Source organism: Falco biarmicus, chromosome 5 (genome assembly GCF_023638135.1).
Source record: "Falco biarmicus isolate bFalBia1 chromosome 5, bFalBia1.pri, whole genome shotgun sequence".
In the NCBI taxonomy this organism is placed as follows: Eukaryota; Metazoa; Chordata; class Aves; order Falconiformes; family Falconidae; genus Falco; species Falco biarmicus.
This window is the reverse complement of record NC_079292.1, coordinates 56,163,408-56,177,462: the sequence shown is the minus strand read 5'-3', so window position 1 is coordinate 56,177,462 and position 14,055 is coordinate 56,163,408. Positions and strand designations below refer to the sequence as shown.

Here is a 14,055-nt window from a genome sequence, read left to right as displayed (position 1 = left end):
GCTGGGCACCTTCGGCTCTGCCTCCCAGCATCACAGCCCACCTGTGCCTTTCGGGGTTTATTTTCTTGGATCCTATTTTTGTCTGGGTTTGTCAAGCCCTGTCCCTTCCCCAGTGGATGGCTGGCAATGGCATGGCTGCAAGAGATAAGTTGTCCTCCTGCAGTGTGTTTGCATCCTGTCCCTCCACATCATCTCCTTTCCCATTTGGAGCAGCTCCCGGCGCTGGTGGGATCAGCATGAGGTGGCAGGAGACCGATGGGTGCTAGTCCCGGCGCTCATGCTCCCTGTGTGGTGAAGCCATGGCCTCTCCCTGAGTTTTGGTGTCTCCCTGTCTGTGCTGGAGGCAATGACAGTGATGTGCTCAGGCACCCTGTGACAGCTGGCAGTGTCCCCAGAGAGGACCCACTGTGTCAGGACCAGCCCAGAGGGAGAGTCAGATGATTGTGTGTGTGACAAGCAGGGAGCCAGGCAGGGACAGGGAGGTTACGCTGGGCTGTGCCGGCCAGGAAGGAGACCTACACAGCTGCCACGCATGCTGGGTCACCGGGAACATGCACCGTTTCACCGGCTGGTGAAGAGGGGAGTTCCAGCCTCCCTCACCTTCCTGAGATGTTTGCACCTGTGTGTAAACACCTCAGATGTCCCCAGGGGTGTTGTCCTCCTTCCCTCTGCTCCTCAGTCCTTCCCTGGCTCATGGTCATGGTATTCCAGACACCTCTGCTGCTCCTCCCCCTCGTGTTCTACGCTGTGCTGCCAGTCTGTTCCCCCAAGGACGCAAACACCAGTGCTCCCCTGGCAGGTGGGGTCTCTGGTTCCCTCCTGGTTTTCCTCTGTGCCCACGGCCCCTCACTTGCCCCATGCATTGTGTGTGGCTCCACGGGTGATGCCAATACGTCCTCCTGGCTGTGGCTGGGCACAGGCAGGGATAGAGGGTGACCCCAGTAGATATCGGAAAGGCGACCAAGGCCTGCTGTGATGTTGCTCAGGCCTCTGTGGGAGCCCAGAGCAGCACATGTTGACACTGAGCCTGACCGCAGGAAGATCGGGAAATGCAAAAGCACCTGTTGCTGAGGGAAGCTGGACTTGGCCCTTGCATGAATTTTCCGAGCTCTGCAACCGAGGCCCATGAAAGCAGTATTTCCTGCTGCGGCAACATCGCCCATTGCTCTCCCTACACATCACTTTGTGTGGGTCATTTTGGGTTTGGTTTTGGTTTTTGTTTTTGTTTTTTTTTCCCCAATGAAAGCCCCAGCTGCACTTACAAGCAGTTTCTGGCTGATTCACTCGAAGGAAAACTTTGTCCTTGGTGGAAACACCCTGCCAAGTGGGAGGGACACACTCCCTCCTGCAGATCTGCTTCCTTCAGCAGTCAGGCTGCACTGGCGGCATGGCAGGCTGTGCGAGGCCAACAAAAATAGGCAAGAAAACCCTTCAAGTAGGTCTCTGCAACTGCGGAATAACACGGGGACCACAAATGCCTCCTCAGCATTGGGGGAAGAGGGAGCAAGTTCCCTTACGCCTCCACCTGCACCATTCCCTGCCCTTAAAGCGAAGTGTCAAAAGTTGGCTCTGAACCTTCTTTGCAGAGATTTCCTTTTCCTAACCTGCTGCTGTGTCTCTGAGGGATTCTTGGGGACAAAAAATAAAATAGCCTGTTCCCGTTCCCCTCCCCCACCCCACCCCCACCCCCAGCACATGCACTTACCATGCTGGACTCACCTTTGCCACTGGCAATGGCCAAGCACAAATTGGCCCCTCACTGACCGGTATGACTCAAAAGCACCATGTGTGCTGGCCAGGGCTTCCCCTTCACCGGGGTGTCTTGGGGCTGGGGGCTGCAAGCTTCATTCTTCAGCAGCTTTATAAAAAGCAGAGCAGGTTTCTGGAGGTGGCAATGCAGGCAGCAGCAGGGGGACAGCGAAAGAACAGTTCTGCAAGAGCCGGGGCAAATGTGTTCCCAGCCATGTTTGAATTGGAGCCCAGCCATAGAAACTGAAGGAAAAAGCACAAGGCTTGGGAGGCAGCTAACCTTGGCCACAGCCTGCCTCCGGGCTGCCTGCTCCGGCTGAGGATGCATGTGGGGTGGAAAGACCCGGCCACCCCTCCGCCACAGTGCCATCAGCCTTGCCCCTCACAGGCGCCGGGGCCGCAGGCAGCACCCAGGGCCGCTGCCACGTGAGCAGGGAGCAGGTGGCATTGGCAGGAGCACTCCTCGGGGATGCCAAGGACTCAGCAGGTCCCGGCCCTCCCACCGGCAGTGTTTTTCCACCTCTCGGTCCTGGCACGTCAGCAAGCGCTGAGGCAGGGGAGGCACCCGCTGTTGGTGGTGTTTGCACCGTGTTGTTCAATCCCAATAATCCCAAATCTCCAGAAGCCTTTGGGGCAGTGGGAGATGCTCTCCCGCCGGAGCAAACTCAGGCTCTTTTGCTGGGCCTGTACGTAAGACAGCCCAGGGCACAGCTGCCTTACTGCCAGTTACTCACACTTGCGTAAGGCCCCCCCGCCCCCACCCCCCAGAACAGCCCCGTTTGTGTCAGAAACTGCTGCTGTCCCAGACTGCAAAGCCCAAGGCTGAAGCGTGGCATCTTCTACCCAAGTTGTCTCCTCCTTTCAGGTAGCAGCCGATCTGCTCAGTGACTCAAGCTGTGAGTTCCCTCAATAACGCAGTCCCCTGTGACGACTGTCTGGCCACCACCCCCGTGCCCCTCACACTGGAGGTTTCAGGAAACAAGTCCCGTCTTCTTGCTGTGCCTTGCTGGAGGACCCAACCTGTGGACCAACTGGGGCACTGCCCAAACACACGGCAAATGTCCCCACGGCCAGGTGCCACCCCGCACCAGCCGAGCGCAGGGCTCCAGCACCTTTCCTCTCCGAAGGCTGACGGAGGGCCGATGCCTGTCCCTGCGCACAGCTTCCAGGTGGGTGTTTCACCTCCCCACACCCTTCAGGCTCCCCGAGACAGCACAGGGGCAAATGGCTCAGTAGGAACGCAGCTATACTAAGCCTTTCCTCTAGTCGCTGCAAACTAACTGCAGGGCCTACTGCTCAGAGTACCTGCGCCCGTGAAGGGAAAGGCTCCGTGCCTCCCTGCGTCACAGCCCAGCAAATGCAGGGCAAGGATCAGGATGGCACATACTCATCCTTGATTTTCCATTTCCAGAAACATGTCTAAGGGCAACTGTTTGTGCATGCTTTAGATAAATGATTACAAGGGGGTTGAGACACAAAGGGGAAAAAAATAGTTTTGTTGCTTAGCAGAGTGTGACAGTCACGTGGCATGCAGCAGGCACGAGCAGCAGCCCAGCTCCCAGGGCTCGCAAAGCCAAGGGCAAAGCAGCACGAGCTCTTCCAGGAAGAAATTCAGGCTAGATGGGCTGAGGGGGCGTGGGCAAGTATAGCTAGCGAGAGCCAGCAGCCAGTATCAACTCCACGTTTGGTTCCCTCAAGTACATTCACAGCAGCTCCCTTCAACAGCTTTTTAAGGAGGCGGTGTGGGGAGCTGCAAGCCTCCCCTTGAGCAGGAGGCAGCAGGAACACAGAGGGTCTGAGGAAGCTGGGTCACACAGCCATTCAGCACATGTGGGCCAAGACAGGCATTTCAGCATCTTCCTCTGCACAGAGGGGCCATCTCATCTTGTTTTGCTAAAAAGCTGCAGTTCCCTCTGACAGAAATTCTGATTAAAGCTGAGCAACAAGAGGTTAGAAAGAAAAATCAGACCATCATAGCTGCTTTTCTCATATCCAGCCTCGAGCCCACCCTGCTACGAGAAGTCACCTTGGATGAACATTCACAGTAGGGAGGATATGCACATGCATCTTGAGGCTTCCTTTACTTATCAAGTACTTGAGATACCCCAGGATAAACCCAAACTGGTTTCGGCAGAGAAACCAACCCCCCCACAGCACCCCTTCTGCAGAAACCGTCGCCCAAGGAAGGCCTCCTCTACTCTGCAATGGCACCAGGCAGATCCCAGCCTGGACCCACAGGTGATGGCCCTGGCAAGCTGCCACAGAAGCTGGGTATTTTAGGAACTGCTGATTGACTGACCCCCCCGCCCCCCACCAGAGGCACACTGCACCAAAGGCAGAGTCCTGCTCCCTCCCCTCCCCACGTCCCAAGGGAGCTGAATCACAGCAGGACCCAGGAAGGCCAGGCACACCACCACTTCTTCCTAAGCTGCTGCTATTCCTGGCACAGCAAGAGGTCAGAGACGGCTGCCCTCACCGTGTTGCACAAGCCTGGGCATCACCCGGCTATTCCTAGCACAACGAAACCTGTGCTGGGCACGCCACAAACCAGCGACCTGGCCCGCAAGAGGAAGATGCCAAGCACAGGTTCATCCGAAGGCAGGCAGGGAGGGCTGCTGTGTCCCCCTTTGCCCAGGAACAGGCATGGCAGAGGTGCTCTCTCCCCACCGAGCACACACCACATGACAACTGGTTATTATATCATGCTTTTAATACAAACTTAAAAAAATCTGGAACAATAGAAACTGTACAGATTTGATCAACCTTTGTTTTTTTTTTGTTTTTAACTAAATCTGTAGACACACCAATGTCCTGTTCCAAAATATTGCACAACATTCTGAATACAAAACTCTTGATTGTATTCCTCCTTCGCTAAAGAAAAAAAAAAAGAAAAAAAAAAGAAAGACAGCAACCCCCTGGTTCCCCCTCTCAGTAGCCCCCTTCTCAGGAACCCAAGCAGAGCACACACAGAAACCCTCCGCTCAGATACATCCAGATTTCTGTCCTCTTTCACTCCCTCTCTCCCACAAGGCAACTGTCAATTCACTCCTTGGAGAGGGGCAGGAGGGAAAGGAGGGAGGCTGAGGGGGGAGAAAGGAATCTTCACCACTTCTTTTTTTTTTAAGTTTTTTTCCTGAAAAAATATTTTTCTCTCCTCTTTTTAAGAAAAAATCTTGAAAAGAAAAAAATTACAGTTTTTTTACGTTAGAAATATACATATATTATATATACCTCTTACATTTTACAAATGTAGCAAATTATTCAAATACAAACAGACATCAACAAAAAGAACACAAACCCATAAAAAATAAAAGTTAAAAAAAAATTTCTCTCTTCTCTTCCTAAGAAACCAGGTAAATTAGTGCAGGTTTTTAAAAAATAAAATTGAAGCTGAACGCCTACATCCAAGACTAGAAAAGACCTGAAAAGGCCATTAGTTTCCATTGCTGCCTGATGCTGGAGGAACATTTCTGAAGCACGCTTTTTTCCTTTTAAGTTACAAAGAGGTTGGTCCCTCCTCTTTTCCTCCTTCCACTCACACCACTGTTTTTAAAGCAGGTATAATACGTGTGGCAGGGCAAAGCGGCATCAAAGCTTCACACAGATAAGCGGGGTGGCTGGGGGGCATTCCCACCTCTCCCCTCCCTCCCCGTGTCCGAGGAGAGCATGCTGTCCCATGGCGGTGGCTCACAGATGGCTTCACCAGATGCAGGGACAGCGGGGGGCAACTGGACTGGGTCCCACCATCAGGGGCTGAGCACCCCTCAATCCAGTGTGGCAAGTGGGCTGGCATTCAGCAGCACACTCCTGGGGAGAAGGATGGGGTGGCAGTAGTAAAGTCCGTAAGTAGGGGTTTAAAAAGAAAAAAACCCCAAAAAGAAACAAGGGAAATCCAACAGCTTGGCCATTCCTCAGCAACTCATCCTAGCCTGGAAACCTGAGGGCTGAGGCCGCAGGCGCCGGTTTGGTGGAAGCTAGCTGGGCTCCACTCTCCTGGCCCACCTGCACTGGTCACAGCTCAACGGCAAGCAACCTGCTCGGGAACCCGCACTGGGCATGAGGTCAGGACTGTGTCCTCCCCGGTCACCCAGCAAGGGGAAGGGTGTGCTGGAGGCTCTCCTAGAAGAGCTCCGGGCAGTGGCAGCCTCCCCGGGACAGCCCGTTACGTCTGCAAAGGCTCATTGGCAACACAATTACAAGAAGGCTGAAGTGCCTTCATTTCAGGTTGAGGGAAAGGAACAGGAAAAGTTCAAGTTCAAGCCCATCTCCACTGAAACAGGGATGTCTTGGTAGAGCACATTGGTTCAACACATACAGAAGCGGGTTTCAGAGGGTGCTCCAAAGACATCCAAAGAATACCAAACCTCAAGTCTGGGAGGCAGCAAGTGAGCTTATTTATCTTTTAAACTGAGAACTTCAAAGACTGGAGTCTCATCATCTCCATCTCTATCCTCTTTGCACACTTCCATGTTCCCACCACAGCTTCCAAGGAAACCTCCTTCCCACCTAGAGGGTCTCCACCTTGCCTAGGCAAGAAGTAGCCCTCCTTAGGCTTCCTACGAAGGTGAGCTTTGGGGTCCCTGACACAGAAGCAACCCAGCTGAACAGCTGCAAACACCTGACGTCTTGCAGCACGTTGTCCTGGGGAAAGCTACAGGGACATTCCTGGATCCCAGCCCTGCAGTGGGGAGGCACACGCTGGGACAGCCGCTTGCCTTCGGAGCGCCTGTCCCTGCTCTGGTCTAAGCCTGCCACCACCTGCACTGACATGATCTAGCTGGAACGATGAGCTTACACTAGGTGCTTCCCTTCCAGAACGGCCACCTCCTCCCACTCCTCCAGAAGGGCTGGGGAAGGGATTTAGGTGTATACCAGGGCTGAAAGCACAAACCATTGTGCCACCACTCAAGAGTGGCTTCAACAACATAGCCTGTTCTCTTCCTCAAAAGTGGTGCTGCCTCACTAACTAAAAAGGAAGGAATTCCTGCTCAGAGACAAGATGATGAATTCACATCAGGAAATGAGAACTCAGACCTCAGACGCCACCCCAGGTGGATGCTGGTGCCTGCTCCTGGGGAGAACATCTGGGAAGTGGGGCAGGATCCAAGTGGGGTCACCTGGCTTAGCACCACCTCCCCAGCTGCAGGGACAGGCAGGCGATGTTTGCACAGCACAGGCTGTCACCCAGTGACTGGCCAGCCCCAAGAGGACAGAGAAAGGCCCCCTCAATCACATGCGGAAGGGGACAATACCCACTCAAAGCGCCATCCTCCTACAGCCACGGCTGGAAGTGTAGATGAAGAAGGGAGCAAGAAGAAGCCATTTCACGGTAACGCTCTGCCCTCCCTGCTACGTGCTGGGAGGTGGTCAAGGAGAAGAGTTAGTGCTTTTCAGCACACAGACAGAACGGCTGACGCCAGCCCAGGCTGGAGCTACAACAGCACAACGGCCTACACCCGTGGGCACAGTAGATGCTCTCCGTCTACACGCAGAGCCGTAACAGAAAAAGCAAGTTCACCCACCCATTTCTGGCTAGCACGCAACAAAAGCGTGTATCTCCACTAACACTGACTCATCCTTTCCCTGTCCCTCCTCCAGCGAGGTGGTAGGAAGACACCCCTACACCCAGGTAGAAGGGCCCTGTGTCCAGCGCTGGGGTTGGTGGGTGCAGGGAATCAAGAGCATTGTGACTTACTGGTTGCACCAGTCCTGGACTGGGGGAAGGGGGAACACAAACCAAAAAAATCCCAAGACTCATTTAAGCAGTAAAAAAGTGAGTAGGAAAAAAGCACAGGGACTGAGTTAAAAAACAAGTCAGTGCTTCAGGAGCGTTGCCAGCACAGCGCAACAACACTGGGCTCTCTCTTTTCCCAAGAAGCTATATTTATAGGATTTGAATATTTTCTGTATATTTCTATTTTTCTTCTCTCCCTCTTTTTCGTTTTGTTCTTGTTTTCCCCCCCTCCCCCTCCCCGCTCCCAAATACTCTCCTTCCTTGTGTTCAGTTGGCCAGGACGACAGGCTGGAACGACTGGCTGGGATACTGCATGGCATTCAGGTTGTAGCTGAGTCCTTCCACAAAGGGAGACTTCTCCAAAAAGAGGCTGCTGGTGCTGCCACCGAAGACCTGAGCCATATCAAAGGTACCACCCGTGCCGGTGTTGAACTGCGATGCCGGTGGCATGCTGCTGGCCTGGCTCTCACTGGCACCACCATCGAAGAAGAGACTGCTGGCTCCCGGTGACCCGCCGTTGTAAACAAACTCCTTGGCGTTGGGGGAGAGCTGTGACTGTGGGGCTTGGCTCCCAGCGCTCCCGATGAAGTTCAGAGAGTGCATAGACAGGGAGAGGCCCTTGTGCTTCAGCAGGTTGGTGGTGGGAGACCTGACCATCCTTGGCTGCTGCCCAGCCCCTGCTCCGCTGCCCCCTCCTCCAGCTCCCCCACCCTTCTTCATCTTGGTAGAGCCGAACTTTGTGGCAGCAAAGGTGGCAGTGGTGAAAGTGATGGGCTGGGCAGAGCGAGGGATGAAGGTGGGGCTTGGTGACTGGCCGAAGGAGGGGGACGGAGAGTTGGACAGCGAGTTGTCCTGGCTGCCGATGGGGACAAATACCTGGGCATCAGGGTTGAAGCTGCTCTTGATTTCTTTGTCCAGCTCTGCAGCGCTGCAGCCCTCGCTGTCATCCAGGTAAAGGACCTTAACAGAACCCTTCTCACCGATCTGGTAGGAAACCTCAAAAGGATCGATCCAGACACTCAGCTCTTCCGGCACATTGGCACGCACATCATCCACAGCCAGGCCACTCCGCTTGGCTGCCAGCTCCACCACCGGATCCACCGTCTCCCCTATATGAACACAGCGATAGCCAGATCCCTTCAGAGGCTTCTCTGGGTACCAGTGACCCTCATATTTCTTCTTCAGCAGGCGCTCTAGCTCCTCACCAAACAGGTCTGCCCGCCTCCGAGGAAGCTTGTTGTACAGGTATGAGATGATGAAGTTAAGAGCAACTTTGATCTCCAGATGCATACTCCCTTCGCAGCAAGCAAGTCAGGGCAGCGTATTAAAAGAGACAAAATGACACACGCATAGACAAGATTTGGCTCCAAATAAACCTAGGGAAAGAGAGAAAAGGATGGATGAAAACAAGAGAACACAACAGCTCTCCACCTGTTGGCATAAACAGCCATGCCTTTTCATTAACAAAAGCAGAATGAGCAGTCTTAACACTTAACAAGCAGCAACGCTCTCTAGGAAAGTCACCCCAAATCTACTGGCCCTCAAAACAGAGAGATGCTGGTGGGAAGGGAGTCTACCTGCTCCTCTACTGGAGAAACAAGGATGTAGCTACTACCCGCACACAGATACGTACGTTATACTAACCTTGCTGCCAAGTACCACTACTGAAACCCAGCAGGCTAACTGTCTGCTCTGGCAGAGCTACTTCAGCACATCTAACACACCTCTCTATGCCCTGGCACTCAGCTGCTTCCAGCACAGCTCACCTGCACAGGCCTCTCCGGAACGTAAGTGCACCAGCCTTGTGACTCGCTCAGCAACTTGTGCAGAGATCCACTCAGGCTCAGGATTGCAGGGCCAGCCTCTCGTCTGGGAGGCCAGGTGGTTGTGCCAGGTGCTGCGTCCTGCTGGCACAAGTGCATAAGGGACAAGAAGGAGCAAGGGAGGGTGCTCAGGCACCAGCTGCCAGCCCATGTTTACTATCCCCTTGACTTGCAGGCTCATATCTTCTTAATAAGTGTACCCAGTTGAGACTCTGCCTAGCTGCAGGCCTAAAATCCCAGTTTAATTCAGCTGAGGGGGGAAGAGAGGGACAGGAAATGTGCAAAGGGTCACAAAGCACAGGCACGCCAACAGCCTGTCCAATACAGTTCACATCGCTTATCCCTGCACAGAGGGAAGATGAGCTCTGCCAGGATCAGGTACCTACTTAATAAAAAGCTGAAATTGCTTGCCAAAAACTGAAGTAATCCTCCCTCTCTCCCAAGGAAGTCTCTGAAGTGGAAAGAGCCCACAAAAGCACAATGCAAAACCACAACACTCAGCTCTCCCAATTATACACAGATTTGCAATGTTCGTCTGGGTACAAAAAAACCCCTCAGGTAGGTCAGCACCAAGCTCTGTCACCCATCCAAAGAAAATGAATCCCACAGATATTTTAAGAGGAAGCGCACTTCCAGTAGCCTCCACGCCTCTCCAGAGGGAAGCAGAATATCCAGTTTTTAATTGGCAGCTTAGTCAACAGGCTGCTCTGTCTTCAGCTGCCCTCACCTTGCTCAAACAGACACACCGTGTTCAACTGTCCTCCTAAAATGGGCTTCAGGGATGCTCTCACGCAGCACTCAAGCCAATGTTTACAGCGTGTGCCAATTTTTTGGGGGTGGGGATGGAGTACAAACATACTGTGTCAGCATTCCCCTGGAAAACCAGGAATCCCAGCAGCACAACCAGGCATCCACTCTGGCCTAGGTCAGGAGGAAGAAAAAACTGACCAGACTTCTTTGCTTGGTCTAGTTTAGCGGACAAGAAGGATTAAATGAATTTTATTTAAAAGACACCCTCAAATATTTTGAGGCTTCATTACAAAAAAGCAGGGGCAGATACTATGTTTTTCTTGTACTAGTCTGAGTTCAAAGAGGCTTGGCTTTAGAATTACGGTAACCAGAAACAGATCCCACACCTCAAGTCTGCCAACAAGGACGTTGGTTCTGGAAGGAATTCCCTCCGGGTTTGACTCGGCAACAAGAAAAAGCACAGGAAGGAGGGGATGGAAAAGAGAGAAAGAAGTCTTGCCTTTAAAACCTGCTTTAAGGAATTACTGTAGTGTTAACAACTTTGTTAGGTCACAGAGACCTGACTAAGCTCAAATAAGAACAGATGAGAAATAAGCAACCAGAGTTTTTCAGAGAACAGCAAGGAGAAGCCATTTTCAGAAGGCAGGAGTCTCAGCATGGAGACGGAGCATTTTCGAGAGAAAACGGCATGAAGCAAACCCCTGAAAGAGCACACCTAAGTGTTAACAACTTAGATGGCCCATACCACCTCAAGGGGCAGATTACATGGAGCCCTCTCACTCCTTTGGCTTTGAGGCATCCAAGAGGACGGTCTGGATCTCAGCAAGTTAAGCGGGAAGAGAACAAACAGCCAGTTTGTAAATCTTTTCATCTCATGTGATAAATTCTAACCCAGATCCGAAATCTATTAAAAAATTAGAAATTGTAGACTGGGAAAGAAGCAAAGGCCAGAATTTGTTACCACCTTATTTGCAACACAAACACCTCAACACACTTTGAGCAGCCCATATCCTCACCAACCTGCAGAAAACAGTGAGGAGATACAATTACAAACCGTTGCCTCATTGTTTTTTTCTTTTATTTAAGAAGTACTTCCCCCTTCCTAAAAGGGAAATACTCTGTACTTTGATTATAAAAGAGGCGAGTTGATTTGCTTAATAATACCAACAGATGCCAAGGTAGCTGCACACAGCCGATACTTGCAGAAGGCACAAAGAGTCAGAGATACCACTGACTCCTCAGGTTGTTGACATGGTAAGACGTGCTCCAGTAAGACCCTCTCAATCTCCTTCTACTGCACCAAGATGTGATAATAGTAATAAAACAACTGGAGCATCACGGCACCAAGACAAAAAACAACTAAATATCAGTTGTAAAAAGCATTCGGCAAGCATTCCATAAAGAGAGGCTTGCCCACGTTGCCAGCATTTCCAAGTAAAGGCTTACTCGTACCACGGGCAGCACATCGAGGTGCTGGCAGGGAACAAAGGGCTGCTCCTCTGCTCTGCGGAGGGAAGGCAGGAGCCCCCCAGACCCCCCGGCTATCAGCACAGCGATGTGCCGAAGGAGAGCGACCGAACAGCCGCTTGCATCAGAGGAGACCAAACACGGGAACGATGCCCTCTTCTCCTCGCCAGGCAAACACGGCAGGTGACCTTGTGAATATCCCTCCCAGCTCCTGGCGGAGGCCTGGGCCCCGCCTCACCCTCACCAGCGGCGTTCCCCGTCTGCCAGGCGACCCGTGGCCCCACAGCAGGCCCTGCCGGTCCGGAACGGAGGTCCTTTCCCGCCCCCCCTCCACGGGCGGCGGAGGGGCTGCCCCGACCCGAGGCGGGCGGCCGGCCGCCCCCTTCCCCAGGAGAGCGGCCATTCCCGGTGACCCGGCCGGCCGGCCCCGGGAGAGCGGCCATTCCCGGTGACCCCCCGTGCCCGCCCCCTCCCCGCCGCGGGGCACCCTGGGAGCTGCAGTCCTCGCCCCCCCTCACGCCCCGCGACCTACTTCGCCCCAGGACTACGCCTCCCGCGGCGCCCCGCGGCCGGCCCGGCCCGCCGCTCTCCCCGCCGGGGCAGGGCGCAAAATTTTCCACAGCACATGCGCCCTGGCGGCCCGCCCGCCCTGGCGCTGCCCACGACGGGAACACGCCCCACCGCCCGGCGCTCGGGCCCGCCGGGCAGCCGCCCCCCGCTTCCCTTCCCTTCCCCCCCCTCCCGGCAGGGACGGGCAGGCGCGTCCCCACCCCACAGCGGCCGCCCCCCGCCCCACGGCCGTAGGACGGAGCCTAGGAGGCCACAAGCTCCGTGTCCGTCCGTCCCCTCCCCCGCTGCCTGTCCCCGTCCCGCCGGTGGGGCACGCGGGGTCGCAAACAAGGTCCCCAATAGAGCCCTTCGGCGGGAGGGGGGGTGGGTCTCCCCGCCAAAGGCGAGCTCCCGGCCCCGCACACCGGCGGGGCACGGCGGCAGACCCCGAGGCCTGCAGGATCGGGGAGGGGGGTGGGGGCGTGTGGGGTACAGCCCAGCCCGGCCCCAGCAGCGCCTTTGTTGTCGCCGGGCTTCTCCCCCCCCCCCCCCCCCCCGCCCCGGAGCCGCAGGAGCTGGATCCGCCGTGCGGGAAGGGAGACACCCCGGTGACACCAGCCCCCCCCCGGCAGCCCTGGCTGCCCGCCGCCGCCCCCGGGCCCAGCCTGCCCTTTTCGGGGCTGCTGGGACTGAGCCGCACCCCACCCGCCCATACGGCTAGAGGGGGCCCAAACAAAATGGTGAACTGGGGCACTGCAAAGCGTCACCGACCTAATGACTTTCGCACACACCCACCACCCCGAAGCCCCATTGATCCCCCACCCGGGGCCCGCAGCTGCACAGTCGCTCCACAGACGGACAAATTACTCCCGGGCGGGGAGGAGGGCAATGAGCCCGCTCAGGCCGAGCCCACAAAGGGGATGTGGGCTGGGAACACTCGGCCCAAGGATGAAGTGGGGGGGGGGGAGGGGGGGAAGGGAAGGGAAGGGAAGGGAAGGGAAGCACTCCCGCCCCCACTTACTTCGTCCTCGGCTCCAGGGCCGGCAGCTGGTGGCGGCTGTTGGGGGCCGTGGGCGCTGCCGGCAGTTGCCCGGACAGTGCGTGCAGGTCTCTGCCCCGTCCCGTCCCCTCCCTCGTCTTATCCCCGGCGGTGCGGTTCCTCCGCGGGGCGGGCCCGGGGGCTGCAGAGCGGGCCGAAGGCGGTGCGGAACGCCCAGAGGTGGGGGTACGGGTACCGGTGCCTGTATCGTCGCCGTCGTTGTCGTCGCCGCCACCTCCCCTCGACCCCCCACCCCGCAGCCACCCGCGCCCTGGCCCCAAGTGAGCCAACTCACGGCAAACTTTCACCCTTAGCAACCCCGCGCAGGGATCCACGCTCCCGCCCAGCGTGATGCGGTCGCGGAAGGCGGGCCGGAACTACTTTCCGCCCCTCGCCGCCCGCTCGGCCTCGCCGCCCGCAGCGCCCCGGGGACGAGGGGCGGTTTAATTCCCTTTCTGTCTCCCCGCTGCCGGTGCAGCAGCCGCAGCGGGGGGCGCTGCCAGCCGCGTGGCACCGAGGGCTGCCCCAACCCTGGGCGCCAGGGGAAGGAAGGGACAGGGGGTTTAGCGGGGATGAAGCTTGACCTGAGGATTTCCCCAAGCGGCTTAGCCTGAGGCGGGGAGGGGCTCACAGCGAGGTGATTGAACGGGAGCGGAGAGGGCAGGAAGCGGCCGGCATTTTTTCCCTCGACGTGTACTCGGCAGCAGTCACCACAGAAGGCCAGAGGGCCTGGTGCCGTTCATGCCCCGGCTCCGTGACAGTACCGGCCCTGGGGGATGACAGGGACCCCGGGTGATGCGGACAGCGAGGGGGAACAGGCAGGCGATGTCTTCCGAGAACTCCTGCACTGGAAGCCCCGAGCCCTGCTAACGGCACGGGCAGGACAGCTTTCACCCAGAAGGGTGCGAGGAGAACTGGCAACCCCGGCTCCTTCCCACACTGCA

The 14,055-nt window shown here is 55.9% G+C and overlaps 1 protein-coding gene across 4 annotated transcripts; it reads right to left on the bottom strand.

Annotated features, from left to right (window-relative positions):
* Window positions 1-4,441: 4,441 nt before the first annotated feature.
* Window positions 4,442-13,470, bottom strand: TOB2 (transducer of ERBB2, 2). 4 transcript variants are annotated; one of them, XM_056342173.1, is made up of 3 exons: window positions 13,094-13,470; window positions 9,250-9,387; window positions 4,442-8,859 (listed from the first exon to the last, which is right to left on the bottom strand). In XM_056342173.1, exon 3 carries the CDS (start codon window positions 8,771-8,773, stop codon window positions 7,751-7,753), a length of 1,023 nt encoding a protein of 340 aa, XP_056198148.1. In that variant the 5' UTR covers window positions 8,774-8,859; window positions 9,250-9,387; window positions 13,094-13,470; the 3' UTR covers window positions 4,442-7,750. The 4 variants fall into 4 exon arrangements, with proteins under 4 accessions (XP_056198148.1, XP_056198147.1, XP_056198149.1 ...); XM_056342172.1 differs by lacking the exon at window positions 9,250-9,387 and having other exon boundaries at window positions 13,094-13,468; XM_056342174.1 differs by lacking the exons at window positions 9,250-9,387; window positions 13,094-13,470 and adding an exon at window positions 12,056-12,073.
* Window positions 13,471-14,055: the final 585 nt, after the last annotated feature.

Coding starts and splice junctions, on each gene's coding strand:
- TOB2 (XM_056342173.1), bottom strand. CDS start 8,773: ATGCATCTGGAGATCAAAGTTGCTCTTAACTTCATCATCTCATACCTG.